At 44.9% G+C, this 21,891-nt stretch overlaps 1 protein-coding gene across 2 annotated transcripts in view; it reads left to right on the top strand.

Moving 5' to 3' along the window:
- The window catches only part of KLHL29 (kelch like family member 29), a 1,101,789-nt gene that overhangs the window by 389,308 nt on the left and 690,590 nt on the right, over positions 1 to 21,891 (top strand). For both annotated transcript variants that reach the window (XM_085610611.1, XM_085610612.1), the window contains exon 4: positions 16,155 to 16,472. In XM_085610611.1, the coding sequence (XP_085466737.1) occupies positions 16,212 to 16,472 (261 nt within the window). In that variant the 5' untranslated portion in view covers positions 16,155 to 16,211. The remainder of the gene's footprint in view (positions 1 to 16,154; positions 16,473 to 21,891) is intronic.

Here is a 21,891-nt window from a genome sequence, read left to right as displayed (position 1 = left end):
AAAAAACCATAGGTTTCACACATGTTATAGTTAGCTGGGCATTTCACTCGTGAAAAACCAATGAAATTCCCCCGTTATAGTTAGGTCAGATAACTATAACTCGCGCGACCGCCACTCTATCACAAGGATGATGTCATCGGTGATGTCATGAGTAATGCCACTGACCATGTCATGAGTGATGTAATATGTGACGTCATGAGCACTGGATTGCGGGCGCGCGAGTTCTAGTTATCTGACCTAACTATAACGGGGGAATTTCATTGGTTTTTCACGAGTGAAATGCCCAGCTAACTATAACATGTGTGAAACCTATGGTTTTTTAAGTGAATTTGCAAGGTTTTTTAAATGCTAATTCCTAACTATAACGTGTGTGAAACCTATGGTTTTTTCAGTGAATTTGTACGGTTTTTTAAAAGCTAATTTATGTATTTATTTATTTATTTTTTTCACCGTGCGCGTATTGCGCATCATGGGAGTTGGAATCCCTGCTATGAATCTTGGGAGTTGGAGTCCATATTAAACCCTCGTGGGTCCGGAAACATAAAACATGCTTGAATTTTAAACTGCATACTTTTCTTTTTATTAGCATTAAATGTGCAGTCTCTAAAACTTTGGGAACAATTTTTAGAGACCCACGAGGGTTTAATATGGACTCCAACTCCCAAGATTCATAGCAGGGATTCCAACTCTCATGATGCTTAACAACCAGAGGCCCACCTGGGCAGGTTTTCAAATTAGAGGGGTTATTTCAGTTGGAGTGATTGCTGAATGAACATGGCTTGGCATGCTGCCTCTGAGGAAGGAGATTTACTCTGAAACGCGTCAGGCAAGGCATGCGATGATTGTTTTATCTGTCTTTCTCTGAAGTTGTTCCTGCGCTTTTGAAAGACTTGTTGGGAGTGCATTCTACTAAAGGCAACTTGTGAAACTGTATAAAAAACGGCCAGCCAGGTCGGGGATTGCACCATTGTAGGAATCCGTACAAGTCCTGTGGCATGCAGATGTAAAGCGCCATGTGGGAGCAACAAGTTGCACTTTACTTTGTTAACAATTTTTAGAGACTGCACATTTAATGCTAATAAAAAGAAAAGTATGCAGTTTAAAATTCAAGCATGTTTTATGTTTTCGGACCCACGAGGGTTTAATATGGACTCCAACTCCCAAGATTCATAGCAGGGATTCCAACTCCCATGATGCTTAAAAACCAGAGGCCCACCTGGGCAGGTTTTCAAATTAGAGGGGTTATTTCAGTTGGAGTGATTGCTGAATGAACATGGCTTGGCATGCTGCCTCTGAGGAAGGAGATTTACTCTGAAACGCGCTTTTGAAAGACTTGTTGGGAGTGCATTCTACTAAAGGCAACTTGTGACACTGTGTGTATATATATATATATATATATATATATATATATATATATATATATATCTCCAATTGCAGCTGACCGCACGCATGGCTCACAGAGTTGAGCACTCGCTGATGACAACAGAATTGATCTGAATGTCACAAGTTCGAATCCCAGGAAGACAGAATCAGCCTCTCTCCATTCCAAAGCAGTGCAAGGGGGTCATTAAAATTATACTGTTCTTTAAACTCCTTAGAAGTAGCAGTAAAACACTGGATGCAATCTAAAGACACAAACAATATTTTTTTTAAATCATGTAAAGGGTGCTTTCTGGGCCGACCTAAAAAAGTGACGGTTGAATGGTGATGAGTATTACTTTAACCCTACAGAGATTAAATAAACCCACTGCAAGCAGAAGGAAATGGCTACTGATAAGCGCAAACCTTGTTTTTGCAAATTTGCAGTCGAGTTCCTGATAAAGATCCGCATTATCATGTTTTTTTTCTTTAAACACTTTTCTCCGAAAGTTTCAGCTAGAAATAGAATTTTGTGCATTGCTTGATGCTTTTGAAGTACTGCTGTCATCGTCCAATCCTTAATGAGCTTTTATGTTAATTATCTTCTAGCTATTTTGTTAAATGTCTTTACATTTGGCGTAGGCAAAGCCAGTTCTGACAAGCACTTTAAGCAGGAATGTAAAGTGGACTGAAGGTGTCGGTTTCAGTGCCAGGTGCAAAGCATGAATTTTGAGCATGGGGTGGGTTTGGATGAAAGCGATGCATACACATTCTCTCAGCCCACCTGTTTTCTCCTGCTGGGATGTGTAAGGAGAGAAGTGAAGGGTTCTCCAGTGCCCTGGGCCGTCATTAGCTGCAGTGCAGGTGAGAAGAATGTATTCAAAGTAATGGAAGCAATAACATGGAATATACATAAGGTATGGTTCATAGAATTTCTATGCGCAAGCATAATGTGCTTGTTACTTTCAGGATGTTGTATGGTGCAGACCTGCCAAGCTTGTAATCATTTTCACATGTAGCAGGAGGGTGGGAGGAGGGACATTGGCATGGAAGGCAGGGATATGGAGCACCGGGCTTCTCTGGGCAGCGACTCCCTGCCCAGTAGCACCAAGGGACCTGGTGGCGTCTCCTGCCCCGCGGAGGCTGCCCAACCCGCAGTGGTTTAGGTCAGTGGAGAGAGCCTTGATTCGCGAGCTACTCTGTACCAGCTCACCTCGGTGTCTACCGTGTGACTAAGTCAATTGGCAAGGTACTGATGCAAAGAATGCTGGTATTGTGCCCACCCTCCCCCACAAAGAAAGTACAAGGTAGCAGGCCTTTTTAGTAGATCCTTTGCTGACCTTGAAATCTGTAGGCGATGTTCTAATCCTGGCTTTAGTACTTTTCCAAAACGTCATGGGTTTGTTTTAGCTCTTTGATATAACATGTGTATTGTGCATATTCCAAAACGTACTACATAGTGTGTGCAACAGGGCCTTATGAATTACATTTTTCCTCACTTTCAGAACCTGCTTTCTGGAGTCCTGCCTAACCTGCCCGCCACTCCTGGAATCACCGCTTGCACACCATATAGTTCAATGTACATCTTTTCATTCTTGAAATGCTCCTGTTACTTTCAGCTAGGGCTGCACTGTGTCAAAAATCTTAAAGAAAACCAGACGGAGGTCATGAAATGTGTATTTTCAGAGTGTATGTTCAAGTGATGTGACAGTAACTCTAAAAATGACTATCTTCAGGAAGAAGGGAACATTATGTTTACAGAACACACCATGTGAAGGAATAAGTGCTTTACAATTGTAGGCTACAGGTTAGGTATCTGCTGACCAAGATACGACGCACACACATTTTTTCTAAAAACTGGCCTTTTGCAGTTAAAACACAATATAAACTTTGATTTGAAATCAGTGTGGATTAGGCCCAAACTTAGAGGAGAGTGGGAAATTATTTGTATTATTGGTGGAAAAGATGATGAGGAAAAAAAGGGGCACGTGCATGTAATTGAGATGAACGTTAGATGCAGTTAAAGATGGCGCTTTTCATTAAAGAAGTGGCAAATGTGGTCACAATGAATATACTGATGATACACATTGTAAGTAGGTGGACAGAAGACAAATGTGGAAGTCTTCAAATCTGGAGTTCCATGTAATGGCTCTAGACAGGGCATGCTACGTTAGCCTTCAGTAGGAAATCATTAGGAACTGAAATTTAGAACCCTAGTGTGGTAATAAGAATGTGATTTATAATTTTAAGGTCCCAGCTAGCCAATAATGACGAGATCTCATAATGTAAGAAAACCTTTTTGGAGGCTAAAAGATAGAAGTCATAATGTTAAGAATATTTGGAAAAAAAGCAAGTATGAGTGCTTCCAAATTACTACCAGTTGATGTGTAGGTAGTGCGTCACTAAAATAAATAAGAGTGTATCAATGCCCAACAACTCACTAAAGCAAGTGAACAGATTAACTCCTCATTCTCCACCTACTTGGGTGCAAGTGGCGAAATCGCGAGAACCCGATTGAAGGCAAGCAGTTATATGTGGATACACATCATTACCAGCTCAGTATGGTGTCTTATCACACTAAAATGTGACTGTGTATGGAAGAGATATCCCAAAATGTCTGCCTCTTAATTCGCAAGAGTGGATGATGCAACCTGTTAGAAATGGGATTTCTGGTTGGCTAGGGCTTGCGCCAAAGCCAGGCAGAAACAACCACTCTAGTCGGGGCAAGGGAGTTACATGCTGAAGATAACCCCTGCTCACCCCCTTGGTAGCTTGGCATGAGCAGTCAGGCTTATCCCAGAGGCAGTTTGTGCAACACAAACACACAGCAGCAACACACTAGGCAAACTACAAGAGAAACTCCACACAAGGTTATATCGAAAATAGCCTTTGTATTATCATAAACACATTAGGATCATAATCCCACAATACACACTGTGCCAACTGGCACTAGGCAATATTCACAGGAGATTATATACATGACAGGGCCAATCTGGCCACTGTCAGAACCTTTTAGAAAGCAATAGTAACACATCTAAAACACAACCAGTGACTACTGGCAAAATACAGTACTCAGCATTATATCACATTAGCCACATAAACACATTATGCATAAATCACATTAGATCAGGCATAAACCACCTTAGGCATCTATCCTAAACTAGCAGTGCACCTCAGAGACCCTTAGGATAAACGCATTATGCAAAACATGATCAGCAACAGTGCACCCTAATCACTCATCAGGTGCACACTTCAGCAGTGCAAGGCAGTAGGGAGATATCGTGCCTACAGACTTTCTGGAGCACATCTAATCACACTATGCCCCAAAGTACTTTGTGCACATCACATTAGGCATAACACAGGGATTGGGGAACCTGCCTGAACTGGTTCTGGGAGGTTTTGAAGCTATCTGTGTACAGGGCTCCCACTCTCTTTTGTCAGATAGGGGCTCGGTCCTCAGACCACCACAGGGTGCGGAGCCAGCATTCATCTAGGTAGGCACAGACCTATTCAGGGTCTGGGGACTACTCCTCCGACAACTCCAAATGCAGACCCACCTATTCAGCCTAGCGCTGTCTAACCGAGCCCTGCCTTAAGCCACACACATCTCACCAGCCCCTGTAACTCCAAAGCCAGACATGCAATACACATCAGGCAGGCAGACACATAGCACACAGAAATGCCAACTTCTAAAAGTGGCATTTCTAAAATAGTGATAATAAATCTGCGCACAACATTGCTTAGCATTTATTATTACTATTCCAAACATACCAAACTTGACCACGCTGCTCCTCTCATATCGGGATTTACCACTGAAACACTTATCAGGGAATCCCGAATGAATTCCTATGGGACAGCAGCCTCACAGTAGTGAGAAACCAAAATGGCTGTTTGTCACTACCAGGACATGTCACACACTTAAGGTACCTGTCCTTTCTTTTACCTACAATGAACCCTGCCCATAAGGCTAGCTAGGGCCTACCTTAGCGGTGACTGACGTAGTAAAAAGGGGGTCACAGACATGGCACACACTTTAGGTGCCACGCCACAGCCGTAGTAACACTGCGCGCACAGGCCCTGCAATGGCAGAGGCCTGAGATAGGTTTGCAAGGCTTCTTTGGTGGGTGGCACAATCAGCGCTGCAAGCCCACCAGTAGCATTTAATTTACCAGCCCTGGGTATATGAGATACCTCTTTACAAGGGACTGACAGGAAAATTAAATAGGCCAAACGGGTATAGACCAATCTTACCATGTTTACTACAGAGAGCACACACACTTTACACTGGACAGCAGTGCTAAAGTGCCCAGAGTCCTAAACCCCCAACACTATGTTAGAAAAAAGGCTAGGAGAAAGGCAAAGAGTTTAGGGATGACCCTGCAAAAAGGGCCAAGTCCAACACTGCTGTCCAGTGTAAAGTGTGTGTGCTCTCTGTGGTAAACATGGTAAGATTGGTCTGTTTGGTCCCTGAATTGGTCTGTGCTTAGCCTGTACAATGCTGGCTACGCCCCCTGTGGTGTGTCTGATCACTGAGCTCCCACCTGACAATGGGGAATAGGAGCCTGGTAAACAAAGTGCTCCAATTCCCCCCTGAACCAGTTTAGGCTGGTTCCCCCAAGCCCTGTGCCTGGGCAGACAAAGCAAATATGGAATCTAAATAAAGGGGCTGTGACCCCATGTAAAAGTTGTGCTTCCTGGTGCTGAGGGGACTTGCTGCTGCTGGGCTCCAGGAGGAACCACCACAAGGGTCTGTTTCCCTGCTGGAGAGCCCTGTGAGCTGGCCTGTCTGGGCCCAGCCTTGTGCCCCTAGAACTTTGCTGGCTGGAGCTGTGGCTTCTAGCACCTCGTGAGCGCTATACTTTAATTGCCCAAGAAAAGAGCGTGGGCTTCACAGCGCGGAGCTGCAACCTATTTGGGGGGAGTCCCGACGTGGGGATTCCCCGCTTTCTTGCCAAGCGGAGCGGGGCCCTCACCCCGCTTTATCCATATTTTGACAGCGGGTGCCCACCCAGCATTTGGTGTTTACTGGCGGGTGCTCACCCCGCTTATGTGCTTGTTTGGGGAAGGTGGGTGCCCACCCGCACTTGAACTTCATTTTAAAGCAGGTGCCCACCCTGCATTGCACCGCCGAGTTAAGGTGCTGCCGGGCTGCTGCCAGCGCGACCCGGAAGCCAGGCGGCTTTGTCTGCTTGTGGGTGGGGCCAGATCCAGGAAGTTGCCGCCAGCCCGAGCGGGGCTCCCGTGAGCGGTGGGAGACTTGCATATGCCGAGAAGAGGTGTGCCATGGTGTCGGGCCAAGCGGGACATGGGAGAAGGCTGCCAGTTGAGACGGGGCTCCCGTGTTACTGAGGAGAGCCCCGCGTGCAGCCTGGGACGTCCGGAGCCTCGCAGGCTCCATGCCGAAGTCCCAGTCCCAGGAGAGGGACCAGCGAAGAGCAGAGTTGCCAGTGCAGCAGGAGACGGAGCCTCCAAGCATGTCCCGGTGAGTGGGGCGGTTGGGAAGCTGCACTGGGAGATCCAGGTGAGGGAAGCCCCTTTCGAGGCACATTTTCGGTGCCAGGGGTTTCTGAGCGGACCCGCAGGTGAGTGGGCCGCTCCAACGTTTTGGGCAATTTTGTTGAAAGAGCCCCAGAGCGGGGCTCCAGAGCACCGCTGCTCATTTCCTTCAAAGCTGCACCGCCGTTGCGGGCAGCTGCACCATGAGGGCACTTTTGTTTTTAAGAGTCCCGGAGTGCGACTCAGGCAGCACAGTGGTGCCAGGCCTTTTCTTCAGTTGCGCCGCCATAGCGGGAAGCTTGCATGGAAGAGTCCCAGTGGGGACCCCGGAGGCACAGTAGTGCCAGCGCCATTTTTCCTTTTGGGGGCATGTGGTTTCCTTTGATGAGAAAGGAGTGAGATACACTCCTGCCCTGCCCCAGCGCATTGCGTGCACTTTGATGTTGCTGCATTGGCAGCCAAGCCCTGACATTTGAGCAGAGGGCATTTGAGCCCCTAGAGAAGGCCAGTTGGCCACGGGGTCAGTTTTAAGTTGGTAGGGCGCAAGGCCCTAATGTGATGCCTATGACAAATGTGATTTATGCACCATAATGTGTTCATGTTTGTGAGGTCTATTGCGTAATGTGTTTATGCTAATGAGTTGGGCCTATTGGGTTTATGCCTAATGTGATAATGCTGAGGTCATTATTCCAGTAGTTACTGTTTGTTTTATATTTACTTACCTGTTCCGATGGTTCTGACAGTGGCCCAATTGGCTCTGTCCTGTATATAATCCCCTGTGAATATTGCCTAGTGCCAGTTGGCACAGTGTACATTATGTGATTATGATTCTAATGTGTTTATGATAATGCAAAGGCTATTTTTGATATAACCTTGTGTGGAGTTTCTTTTGTGGTGTGCCAAGTGTGTTGCTGCTGTGTGTGTGTGTTGCGCAAACACTTTACACATTGCCTCTGGGATAAGCCTGACTGCTAGTGCCAAGCTACCAAGGGGGTGAGCAGGGGTTATCTTCAGCGTTTAACTCCCATACCCTGACTAGAGTTGTGGTTTCTGCCTGGCTTAGGCACATGCCCTAGCCAACCAGAAATCCAATTTCTAACAAACACCATGTCAGAAAAAAGGCTAGGAGGAAGGCAAGAAGTTCATGGATGACCCTGCAAAAAGGGCCAATCCAACACAACCCATGAATTCAAAACTTTTGTATGTTTTTGGGTGACAGTTGGTGTTTTCTTTTACGTAAATATAGATGTGTTATATTATAAACTCAACAATGAAAGTAGAAATATATTTGTCCGTAAACATTGTAATACAACACTGTAGACTCTAATTATCAGTGTCATGTAAATACAATTTCAACTGGATTAGGAATAGTGTGGGAAATAGTTTTTTTCCTTATGCACATTCCACAATGTAAAGGCTAGCTGAAATATATGTGAAAAAATAGCCCAGAAAAAGGGTCAATACAGGCCTCTGTGCTGAAATACTGACTTCTACAGCTATTCCCTATTTCTGAATTAAGAACTCCTAATCAGTCAGTAATACCATAACCTGCATTCAGAACACCCCTCATGATTTCTAATTCAAAGAGCGGCATTAGATCTGTAGTTTCCCCACAGTAATCCTAATATGGGCCTTTTTGTCCTTGTTGATTGTGGAGATTAACAATAGTGACAGGTCCATGCTTCTCTGGTTGCGCGAGACCGAAGGAAAGTCACAAGTTCAGTCTGACTGCAATGGAGTGTGAGTTGGATACAAGGAACAAGTTAATCCTGCTGAAGTGTTACCTTCTCAAATTCAGTGCTAAGGGTTCAGTTCGCATTGGAAGAGGCCACGTGGAGGAGGCATTTGGCGTGAAGAGAAGGTAGAGCATGGTGGACTGTTGTTGCTGTAGTGCGAATAGTTGTTCGTCGCTGGAGCTTTGCATTGGTTGATCAGAACTGCTGCCACAAAATACAGGTCTAGCATTGCAAGTCGTTCCAGACATCGCTGTTGGCGCAAAGTGCTGGTCTCACCAGAGCTTCGCATTGGAGGTTGTCACAAATGGGAGAGTTTTGACACACACTGGCACATTTGCAGTCGCAAAGAGCCCTAACTTAAGGATTTTTATCTTTTTCTTGTGGAGGAGCTCTCATTGATGCCAACCAAGAATCCAACACCTTGGGGCCACCTCTTGGGTACAGGCCTCACTCCAGCAGAGGCCAGCAACATGGCTCAGGCAGGGCCAGTTGGTGCTGGTCAGCTGGGCTATTACAGTGAGGGCCCTGGAAGCTTGTTGTGTCCCTGTAGCCAACTGACTCTTGGAGTCGCTCTGGGTATCCAGGGATCAAGGGAAGCGAGTCCAATCTTCCTTCTTCAGATAAAGCAAGGCAGTTTGTGTTAATTATCAAAACAGATCAATAAAAGGCATTGTCATTTACAATGCCAATAGCTTAAACTCTTGCAAATGCAACCTATTGCATTGCAAATGCTTGTTTCTAGCTGTTGTCAGCCTTTGCGTGGCGAAATCCCCTGCCCTATGCCCAAAACTGGTTCTGGTCAGTTCTTCCCTTTCTCCTGGTTCTGGCTCCAAGCTACCTAGGGTGAACCTAAGGCAGGGCAGGCCTGGTGTTAGGTTTCTCTGTTTGCACTGCAGTCAGGTCCTCCCCAGCCATCCTCTCAGGATCACCCTCTCCCCTCACACCTAGGTTCCCTTTGTCTCACTGTCTGCAAGCAATCTACAAATCCCAACAGTTGAGCCATTCACAGTCATGTGACCAAGGACACTGGCAGAAAGGCTCAGCAGGTTTGCAGAAAATGGCAACTTTCTAAAAGCGTCATTTTCAGTATAGTAATTTAAAATCTGACTTTAATATTAAAAAGCATTTTAGATTACAATTCATTTAAGGGTATACAGGATATCTCCGTCTGCTCCCAATCTGAAAATAGCACGTATTAAGTGTAATAGGGCACTCCAATGTTAGTGTAGGGTTGACAGATGCCTTACAACAGTGACAAGTGACTTTAGGATTTTTTTAGTACCTGGACATCTCAAACTTAAATACCATATCCAACATTTCAAATAAAATGCACCCTGCCCTGTGAGCCTTTATGGCCTAACTTAGGGGGGAGATGTAAGAAATATAAAGGAAGGTCAAAGGTTTATTTTGCCAAGTCTAAATGTCAGTTATGTTAAATTTGCTCTACAGATTGCAGTGGCAGGCCTGAGACCTGTTTAAGTGTACCAGTAAGGTGTAGGTCAACGTTACCATGTTTTCAAGGAAGAACACACAGGCACTTTACCACTCCTTAGCAGAGAACATGTGCATAGAGTCCTAAAAGCCAACAAAAACTAGTTTTGCAAAGCACCGCAGAAATCTGATCCTGCAGAGGGCCAGGTCCGAAAGGTAATAAGCAGTGTTGGTACCTAGAGCTATAGATTTGTGTCCCCCCTCTACTCTGTCATCTAATGTTCCTTCTGGCACAGGTAACTTCCAATTTTCTATTGTTTGGGAAGCAATATGTACGTCCCACTTAAAATTTCGGTATGAAACATTGTGAGATGGCAGCTTTGTAAGAGACTCTTTAGCAAAATGTGTGTGTATTTTTTAGCCAAAAAAATGATGCCTTCTAAATTAGGGTCAGCTGAGAGCACCCTTGCTCTCTCTTACCGATGGAGTTTCAGCAGCAGCCCTGTTATCATACTCATTCATGGATCTGAGTTTCGGTTATGACCGTATGAATTGCCCGAAACATATCAGAGTTAAAAAGAAAATCCCTCGTCCATCTGCCTGTCGGCGCCTCTGCTGGGCCAGCTGTTCTCTCCCATCAGCAGGGTATCCGGTTTTACAGATCTGAGGGGAGCTTTAGAGGGGAGAGTTATATGCTGACATGTTACCTCTGCTTGTAATGTTCTCCATCATTTGTCAACACAGGCTCTTGAGCTGAGGACTCAACTGTGAAGCTAATGTGCAGTTCCTCATCCGTCTACGGTTCGGTCATTGTGTCAAAGGAAGCACTATGATGCTATGCTAGCCATATGCACTACACAAGAACCTATGCATTCTCCTCTGAGTGGATGGATGAATGAATCTTGTAACGCGGGTGTCTTACACTGTTGTGGTGTTGGTGAAGCGCCTTCCATTGTGGAGGCCGCATTAGTCATTGGCACTGCAGGGGGTGACTGAAACAGGCATGACCCAGTCTGGGAAAGAACAGGGGTTTGCTCCTGAATGAAAATCACTGCATTGAAGTTGAGAGGTGTGTTGTTCTGCCTCTTCAAGACAGCTCACTGCCGCCTCCTGGTTCACAGATCTTGTAGACCTAGTTCTTGTTTGCTGGCTGTGCAAAACTGACGAGTAGCAACCTGCGCGTTCGTGGAATACAGACAGATTGGAGCAGGCCTCATAGGAATGGTCGGGGAAGCCCCACTACAGTGTTCCCTGTTTAACAGAATCAGTGTAAAACCTATCAGTTCTGTCGGCATATTTTTGGTTTGTAGCTGCATGCGGTGGATGTGCAGGAAGATGGTTGTTTAGTAGATTATTTTGCCCGTCTAATTGGGGTTACGAAGATCTGGTGCCTCGTGCCAGATACCTTAGTCCCTGATGGATTTGCAGGTCATTTTGTTGCAAGTGCCACTTACATGTACTGTTCCTGTTTGCTAGCCTTGCGCAACTCTGGCCAATTAGAGAATGTTCTCAGGTCTATGACAATCAGATGGGTGCCCACCAGCAGTACAGCTGGTTGGGGAGCTCGACCACACTGTTCTTTGTTCTGGGGTTTTCGTGTCTGTGGTCGTTCGACTTTTAGAGGATTCAGCACACACAGAATTAGTTTGCTGGATTGAAGCTGCTGGCCTTCACAACTGTGTCGTAGTGCAGTTTTTAGGATATTCTAAAGTTAAGAAATGTGGGCTAACTTTGAATATATTTGTTGTAATTGTTGCTAGTTTATTGCTCATATATGTTCTCCTCCTAAACAATGCTATAGTTAAAGATAAAGGTCTCTGGTGCACGAGGGCCTTTTTCGCACTACATGAACCAATCCACAATTACATAAAACACTAATCATGTCACAGGGCAAGTGAACGTCTGGGGTTGCAGCGACCATATATCCCCACTCACAGTTCTCCCTCAATAGAATTTCCTAATATAAATATGTTTTCCCGAGGTTTTCATTAAGATAAAGGGTACATATCGGTTACGTTTTTAAAGGGATTCTAGACCAAAACGAGGTGCATGTATTTACCTTTCTAGACATTTACTACCTCTAAGTACCTATAACAAATAAATAAAATATGTGATGGAGACAGGAGGAGAAAAAGATGAAGAGAAAACTATTGTAGTTTCATGAAAGGAGAGCATAGATCTCACGGGAAACCTAAACTTTGTTTTGTGGGATTTACATTTATTATGTTTTATGTTGCCTGTTGCTAAGAAGTCGTGAACCTTTCGAATGCTTTCAACTTTCGAACAAGCTCCTAAAATAAATGTATATCCTTATGTCCTCTTTTTGAAAACCTTACACATCTTTTGAAGATAATTGATTCACGGAGCCGAACTGCAGTGTCAATTGTAGACTCTCGTCGTCTTGACAAGAGTTTCTGTATCAATGTAGAGGTGTCTGTCAGGTTTCCAATGACAGAGGGTGCCATCGTGTTCCTCTGTTGGACACACTGAACACAGTACTTTGCACCGGTTATTGTGTGGCTTACAAAGATGTGTCTTCACACTTCAAAAAATATCTCGGTTCATTACTTCTTACTGGTTTTGCTTTTGTACTGAAATGGAGGAATATAGAAAAGGGCTGATGCTGAGATCCTTGACATTTATCTGAAGGTATAAGTGGGGGCTTCTGATTTTGTCTTTGTTCATTATTGTGTACATGGGGAAATGGAGTTCTGTACCCCCTGAATGAACTAGATGTGAACCCTTCATTCTATCTGGGTCTTGGTGATGGTGAAATAAAGTGTGCTGTTGGTTAAAGCTCTGCCAATGAAAGAAGGATGAGAAATGAAAAGACAGATTGACATTTTGATATCTTCTGTCATGTAGGGTATAAGTTTGTATTTGAGAGGGAAAAAAAGATGTCACATTATTTTTGCTGTTTGAAAAAAAAATACGAACTTTTCAAATGTGAAAGCTGTGACTTATATTTAAGTAATATCAATGTTTGATGATTCAGAAGCAGCATCCGTGCAAAATCAATGTTATCAATATCAGGCAAAATTGCCATGTAATATATTCCATTAGTTGAACAACTTACCACACCCACTCCTCCCGCCACAGTGTAATCACTATGAATCCAACTGCCCTTAAAGACATCTCACGTACCCCCCTAAAAGACGTCTGTGTACTTCTCTCCACCCTGCAGCCCTACACATTTCTAACCGCCTTGACCTTCCCTCTCTAGGCCTCAGCTGGGCACCCTTGGCTCCACATGTATCAAAAATCCATTTTGCATTCCTTAAATAGCGCATTTTAGGTAACAATGACGCCACGCGAGTAGCCGGCAGAAAAAAAACGAAAAGATACTCTCTGACTGAGGAATGGCGGATACTGACTAATCCAACAAACTGGGAAAAATATAAGGAACTGGTTTTTCAATCGCCAGAGCACTCTGTCAGATATTGTAAAAACGTACACAGCAAATAGACTACCTACAATCGTAAGGAAAGAGCACAGACCACAGAAAAACAAAGCTACTATTTTATGCCCTGAAGAAGTCCGTGAGGATGAAACGCGTTGGCTATGGTCTGTTTTAATATGTTGAAAGAAAATTTCTGAATAAAGGATCAAAAAAAGAAAAGAATCGTCTCTGCTGAAAATCCATTTTTTGAAAGATGAACTGTCGACATTTATTTATGTCATGAACAAATGTCTAATATCTGTTGCTTTTTGGGTGCTGGACCATTAAATTTTGCTTTGGTTGTTTGAAGTGCGTAGCTTCAGGAGATTTAGAGGCTTTGGATCTCCGGTCATTAGCACCATCTATTTAAATAATCTCACTAGGGATAGGTGCGGTTGTGCTTTGCCCCAAATCCTCTCCTTTTCTAACAAATTGTGTACTTCTCTCCACCCTGCAGCCCTACACATTTCTAACCGCCTTGACCTTCCCTCTCTAGGCCTCAGCTGGGCACCCTTGGCTCCACATGTATCAAAAATCCATTTTGCATTCCTTAAATAGCGCATTTTAGGTAATTGTTATTTAAGGAATGCAAAATGGCATGTAAGATTAGTGATTCCTGAAGATTTGCAATAAACATTTAGGTAATTTCTATTAGGTAATACCTCTCAATTCGTTCCTATGGGCCTAAAGGCCCATAGGTGTGAAAGGTTTTGCATTACCTAATTTGCGATTACCTAATTGGTAATCGGAAATTAGGTTATGCAATACCAAGGGTGCCCGGGGGCCTAAGGCCCCCCTGAAGCACCCCCCCCCCACAAACAAAGTGCACATGTAAAGCGCAGACATTCAATCGGGCATGTGTGCGCTACAGGCACTTGGAATAATGCAATTTTGAGCATTTTTCCAAATTTGCACATGGTTACCATCGACTTGTAATCATTTGCATTTCAAAAAATGCTTGTAACATGTGCTAAGGGAATCACAAATTGTTATTCCCTATTTGTAATCCCAATTTTTGCGATTACCTAGAATTGTGACTACAAAGCCTTTTATACATTTTGAAAGGCTATTTTGCATTTTCAAACGATCGAATTTTGCGATTTGCACAGCTGACACAGAATGCAATTTCCACTCCCAATCTTTATGCTGCATCCCCTCTCCCTGATCCTGTGTCACCCTTTATCTGCACAGCCACATGTGAAACCTCTAGATTAGCACTTTAGCCCTACTTCTGCAACATTTAGTTGAATGTTGCAAAATGATTTGCTTATGTTTCGCACTGATGCAAAACTTTACTTAGTGCCTCATTTAGAGAGAAGCAAATGTGGGGAAAATATTAGATAATAGTATGGTTGGGCTTCAAATTCCCCCCCCCCCTTCCTATTTTCGCCAGCTCTTGCATTGTTATGGTGACCTGGTCGTTCTTATAAAAGTGAAGCTTGTTTGGGGTATCTCAATACCGCGACCAATGTGCAGTGATAAAGAGGTTCTTCCAGCTTCATTTTCCCACCTTGTCAGTGCATTTATGTATACAAGCCTTGAAGTGGCAGATTGCTATGAAAAAGAAGCCTTTTGCTTGTATTTTAATGGGGATCAAAGTGTTTGTTTATTTGTCTAAATGATGGATGATTTTATGTGGACTATGAGAAAGTTGTCAAATTTCGTTGGTCTCAATAGGTTGGATGCAACTATCAATGGGTACTTAAATGACGGACTAATAACCGCACCTGCTATGTATTATGTTGTAAAGCAGAAACAAATAGAGAGGTTCTAAGCTCTATCTTAAAAAAAAAAAAACCTTTTAACCAGCACTTTTCATATATGAATACTCGGATAACGTTAAGGGTTGGCTGAGTCCAAGCTTAAATCACTGACCTTTGCCTATTTCACGATTTGGTTAGACTACGAGACTTCCCCCTATGACTTGGGTACCCACTTCACTTTGTGCATAGCATAGCAGTTTGGATGTTGAGATGGACTCTCCCGCTTGTAAGTACATAGCTTCCTTTTTTGTGCAGCCGTTTTAGCTTCCTGTGGAACTTTGTTTAGATCAAGCTGACTTCCAGGGCTTACTACAGACTTAGAGGAGTGGAGATGGACCACAGTTTTTGAAAGCCTACTCACTCTTGCAATGAGTGGGATTAAAGTTCAGTCCTCTGTGGTTGGGACAGGTGTTGTTGGCCATCTATTCCTTGAGTACTTGTACATGCAGTTATTGTCAAATCAGAAGAATCATTGTGTTTTTAAGTCATTCGATAACTAAATTTAAACATCTCCGTGACTAAATTTCCACATAATCAATCACCCTTTACCGTCCCTTACCATGTTTTCTTGTTGCAGTTTTGGTGGAAACGGCAAGATGGCCGATATGCAGCTGAATGCCTGCCACCAACGTGTCTGTGTTCTGGCTCCTTGAGATCTTAGTCTAGAAAATGTATTGAAGCATGCTCTTTGTCTGCTTTTAGAAGGCTTCAATTCAGTAATTGAGTTTCTTAACTAAGTTATGAGTATATATATGCGTGTATAGAAAACCATAAATACTTTTTTTCAACGTCGTTGCACCTAACCAAAAAGCTATATCTGCTTTTTTCGGGGATGCAATGTGCCTGTTGCCAGTACCTTAAAAATATATATTTTGGTTGTACGTTCTTGTTTTTCAGATTACATTAACCTATCACCTTTTATTATTTCAGGTCCCTACTTTTCTTATCAAGAGAAAGAGTCACAACTGTAGCCGCTCTCTTATCGAGATGTCTCGCCACCATAGCCGGTTTGAAAGAGACTATCGCGGGGGCTGGGAACGCTGGGAATGGAGCTCCAATGGCAATCATGTGAATACTACAAACTGCAACAATGCAGTTGGTGTTAATGGCAACAACAGACCTGGACTTTTGCCCTTGCCTATTGTCCGCGCTCGGCTTCCCACACCTGCTTCTTCAGCGTCCACCACCGTAAGCAGTGATACCACAACAAATCTCGGCACCAGTTCGTCTACAGCTGCAACGACCAAAGTAAGAACAGTGTAACTTTCATCATATTTTCAGTTCATTAGCTCTGTTCAGGTAAAACTTGGGGGCTGTAAACCAAACTCGTTATGAATGTAAATCAAAGAGAGAAAATTGATGGTTGTGTTCACTGAACGTCTGTGTTGTTATTTATTGTCAACTTCTGCTGATGGCAAGTTATTCTGTCTAATATATCACTAACTATATGACCCAATAGATGGCATAATAAAAGCATTGGTTTTACTTTAGTAATAACATGACTTATTTGTTTCATGAATTGCTACTGTATAGGGATTATTGAGTTAGGTCCCATAAACTGGGTCATTGGTGGGTAGGTTGATTCAGCCTATAAAGCTAGTCAAGAAATATCGTGATGGGCATTAAATTGTGACAATTAATCTCTAGCTCTTTCAGGAGAACCCATGCAGAAATCTGCTTCAGACCCCTACCATTCTCAATTTTAATCTTTTTTTAACCCATTACATCTATGCAGTTAGGAGACATTGCTGCTGCAGTTAGGGCTGCAAACTTATTCACTCATTCCAGATACTCATTCCCTACAGCAGATTCATGAATCATACTGATTTACTCCCACGTGGAGGAGCTAAGATTCCCATAATTTGAGTCCCGCCTCGCACACTCTATTAGGCTCGTAACATTTACGAGAGATCCATCAACGCACAGTAACTCGTCTCAACAGGCAATGTTTGGAGACACTCATACACTCAGTCAACACTGAGGATGTTTTCTTACACCCTCAGGGTGTTGCAAACTGCAAGAACTAGTTCCCCTTTTCACTGTTTCCCCCAGTAGCATGCCTGTTTGTGCAGATAATCATGGACACCCCCTCCATCTTAAAGACTAAAGAAGGATCCACATGTTTCACTATTCATTGGATTGACAGAGAAGTTTATGAATCCTATATTTGAATATCACATATTGCCAAGCAGGCCTTTGCCCCGCGGGCATTACGACATGTTACCTAAACAACACATTAGAGTGTTATCAATTGAATATATATTTTATTGGGTGAGTTTTCAAAGCCCTTTTTTATGTATGTCTTTGTGTATATTTTTTGAGGGAGGGGTAGGACTTTCATTCCCCTATACCCCTGTTTTTTTAAAACATACATATTTGGATGGATTCCACCCCAAAGCCCCCTTTTTATATCTCCACCCCCCTTTTCTCCCTTTGTTACTTTTTTACATTAACCCCTTACGATCCCGTTCCCTAACAAGACCATAAAACCTTCATAACTTTAATGCCCATGCCCTTATACATACCAGAACCCTAAATATCCCTTACTACCCCGTACGCTTATCCCTTATCTCGTTCCCATCCCTGATCCCTACAAAAACCTTTGGTACACTGTACCCTTACCCATCTACGAATCCTAAAAACTATTTAGTAACCTGTACAATTACCCCTCCCTGGACTCTAAAAACCCCTGTAAACCCTTTCTACCACATACCCTCACTCACCCCGTACCTCTAAAAGTCCTTTACTACACTGTACCCTTATCCAACCACAAACCCTAAAAACCTCTTACTACCATGTTCCATCTCTGAGCAATATAAAATTCTTTCTACCGCGTACCCTTACCCACCCGAGGGGCCTGAAAAGCTAATTAAAGCCCTAAACTCCCTGAACTCTTACCCATCCCATAACCTTAAAATCTCCACCTCCCCTTTTTTTTATATACTTACATCATTAAAAATATACTTAAATGCATGGTAAACTACTGCATAGTAAAGTACCAAAATAGGCCTTTGTGGTACTTACTTAATAAATAGCTACACTTGCCTTTATAATAGTTATATTCTGTAATTGTAAAGTGCCCCCAGAACTGGTTTGGACTGGGCTCAGAGCCCTGTTCCAGGGGAGAACAAAGACACTTTCAACTATAAGTACTGGGCCCGTGAACCCATGTAAGTTTGAACTGGTGAACAGAAACTGAAGATACAGCCAGAGGACTGCTGTGTGCCAGGAGGTACCCCCGCCTGGGACTACCTGCTGGATGGCTGAGAGGACTGCCCCTCTGCTAGGGGACCCTGTGTGCTGGCCTGCCTGGTCCCTGTCCTCTGTCCCGGTGATCTCTCTGGGCTTGGGATCCTGTCCTGCAGTACTTCGACAACTTGGCACTAAGTGAGCGCTTGATTCAATTGGGGTACCTCCCCTTTGCTTTGGTGAAGCTCTGAAGAGAGCTCGCTTTGCTACCTAACCCGTGCATGTGGAGCACTTCATTCTTCTGTGGTCAGAAGCGCTGAGCCTACGAGGCAAAAGATACTGTGTGATGGGGGCTTGAATTTGTTGTTGGAGCCCCAGACGTGGGCTCACTCTCTGAGTGCGGTGGGCGCAGAGGAGCGAAATCATGGCATGAAGAAATGCCGCAGGGTACTGCCCGGAAGGCGTTGCCAGGCAACCAAAGTGTTCACCTGCTAAACTGCTGTGGACGCGTTGGCTTAATCAGCTGCCCCAGCCGCAAAGGGCTGTGTAGCCGCGCTCGGCCCGGAGAATCAACGCCTCCCGTGGTAGCCTGGCAGGGAGGTGAGTGCCGATCGGACCGGTGTACCTCTTTCCCGAGCCGCGTTGTCTGGGGTGCAGCAGCTGGAGACCAGTCGAGGTCTTAGGGGCACCCTTATGAGGGAACGGGCTGCACTGTTGCTTTCCGGTCTTGAGGGGCCATCAGCAGATCCCACTCGGGTGCTTTCGTAGCACCAAAGCGATTCCCACATTTCCCGACGGAGATGGGCTGGTAGCCCAGATGTGTACAGTGACAGCCTGGTGCGGCAGGACCAGGCCTGCGTCCCCCTGGCTGCACTGGAGTATTCACTATGGTGCACTGCTGATTGTACTTGTGCATAATGGTTCTATGCTGTTCTGATAACATGTGCACCCTATGAACATTGTGTCCAGAGCCCTACATGTGTCTATGACAGTAGCCCGATTGGCCAAGTGATTTTGCCTGGTGACAGTGTATTATTTATTTAATTTAAAACATTTGTATAGCGCATTTGTCACCTAGCAGGTATCCTGGCGCTGGGAAAGTTGCTCCTAAGGTAGAAAGTGATGGGAAACTGAGAACGGTTTGCCAGAGAAGTAGTTAAGGGAAAAGCCAGGTTTTAATCCGCTTTCTGAATGGAAAGAGTTGTGATGTTTGGCGGATGTCGACAGGCAAACTATTCCAAAGTTTTGCGGCTGCCACTCTGAAGGATCTTCCCCCTGTCCTGACCTTGTTGAATCTTGGTACAGTGACAAGGCAGGCTGAGGCTGAGCGGAGAGTTCTGGTAGGGGTGTACCAGGTGAACATGGTTTGCAGGGATCTAGGCCCGACTCCGTGTAGTGCTTTAAAAACAAGACAGAGTGCTTTGAAAGCTACTCGCTGCTTCAGAGGGAGCCAGTGCAGCTCGGCTAAAGCTGCTGTGGCCGAGGATCTCCTGGTCCAGCCAAGGGCTAGTTTGGCGGCGGCCGTCTGGACTCTTTGGAGTCGGTCTAACAGTACAGCTGGGGACTCGAGCAGCAATGCGTTGCAATAGTCAAGGCGACTAAGAATGGTACACCTGGCTATTAATGCTCGGGCCTGTGCGGGAAGAAGTGGCATGATCTTGCGTAAAGAACGCAGTAAGGCCGAGCAGATGGACACTGTTTTCGCGACCTGCGTTTCCATGCTAAGCTTGTTGTCCATCATGACACCTAGGTTGCGGACAGTGGTGACCGGCTGTGGGTTTTCCGGGGCTTCCGGGGGCCAAAATTCGGTAGGGAACAGGCGAGGAATCCGGCTTCCAGCGCAAAACAGGACCTCGGTTTTGGAGGAGTTGAATTGCAGGGAGTTTTTATGCAGCCAACCAGCTGTGTCTCTCAGGCAGTCGTGAAACGATTCTAGAGGGATCGATTCTTCCCCCTCCCAGGAGAGGATGAGCTGGGTGTCATCTGCATAGTTAATAGCTTTTAGCCTATGGGATTTAATTAATGTGACTAAAGGTTTAAGGTAAACGTTAAAAAGGATGGGGCTGATGGACGAGCCTTGAGGCACCCTGTGGGGCACTGGGGAGAAGGCGGATTGGAAAGGGGGGAGGGATACAGCCTGCTTCCTATCTCGCAGGTAGGACTGGACCCAAAGCAGGGCGGTGCCATCAACCCCTGCCTCCCTTAGTCTCTGTAGCAGGATCACGTGATTGACCGTATCGAATGCGGCAGACAGGTCCAGTAAGATCAAAGCTACTGCTTGGCCCCTGTCTGAACGCATACGAAGTTCCTCCATGGCTGTGAGGACAGCTGTTTCGGTGCCATGGGCTGGACGAAAACCAAATTGGATGTCGTCCAGAATGTGATTCTGCTCCAGATGTTTCGAGAGACAAGAGCTCACCCAGCGCTCGGCAACTTTCGCCGGGAAAGGTAGGAGAGAAATAGGCCGATAGTTTGATAAACACTCAGGATTCAGTGAGGGTTTCTTCAACAATGGGGTGATAAGTGCATGCTTCCAAGGAGACGGGACAAATCCGCAACGCAGGGATTGGTTACAAATCCTGCAGAGGGTGCAGAAGAGTTCTGTTCCAAAAGCTTTCCAGGTTTTGGGGGGCAAAGGGTTGAGGGGGGAACCCGAAGTGATCCCGTGTGCCAGTCTATCGAAAACCGCTTCCAAGATAGGGGGAAATACCCGCAAACATTCCCTAGGTGGGTGCCCTGGGCTCACCGGATCAAGGTCAGTAGTGGCGGCCCCGGAGCCGTTGAGACTATCCAGTGAGGGGGAGGCATTCAGGTTGTGGATAATGGTCTCAATTTTATCCTTGAAAAACAGTGCGAGATTATCGCAGAGTGTTTGTGTAGGAGGGATTGTTTTTTTGGCACAGTCAGGGTGGACGAGGTTGTTAAGAATCTGGAAGATGCTTTTGGAGCTATTAGCGGCATTAACTATAGTGGAGCAGAAGTAGGTAGATTTACTTTTAACAATTGCCGATTTGTATTCCAGGAGTTTATTTTTCCAAAGTGATTTATTTGTGTCGGAGTAGCCTTGCCTCCATTTCCTCTCAGCCTGTTTACAGGCTAATTTGAGGACTTTCAAAGAGTCGTTAAACCAGGGGGCTGATGCTCTGCCCTTAGGTTTACATCTTTTTAAGGGAACCAGGGAGTCGGTAGTTGAGGATATCCTCGTACAAAAGGCCTTGTAATTGTCCTCAACCGGATTAGCGGGGAAAAAGCTATCTTCCACGCAAAACACGGCACCGGTAGAACTCAGTTTTTCACGAGCTTTCCAGTTTCTGTACATAAATTCTGAGGAGGTGCTGAGTGCCGGCATTCTAGCCCCTATACAGGTAATATGAAATTTGGGAAGGGCATGATCAGTCCAGCCCATAGGCAGGATGTCGTTCAGGTGTACTAACTGAGGGGTAGAGAAGATGAGGTCGAGTCGATGACCTGCTTTATG

Source organism: Triturus cristatus, chromosome 6 (assembly GCF_964204655.1).
Source record: "Triturus cristatus chromosome 6, aTriCri1.1, whole genome shotgun sequence".
NCBI classification, from domain to species: domain Eukaryota; kingdom Metazoa; phylum Chordata; class Amphibia; order Caudata; family Salamandridae; genus Triturus; species Triturus cristatus.
Note: the sequence above shows the minus strand (reverse complement) of the source record. Positions and strands in the feature narration are given on the sequence as shown.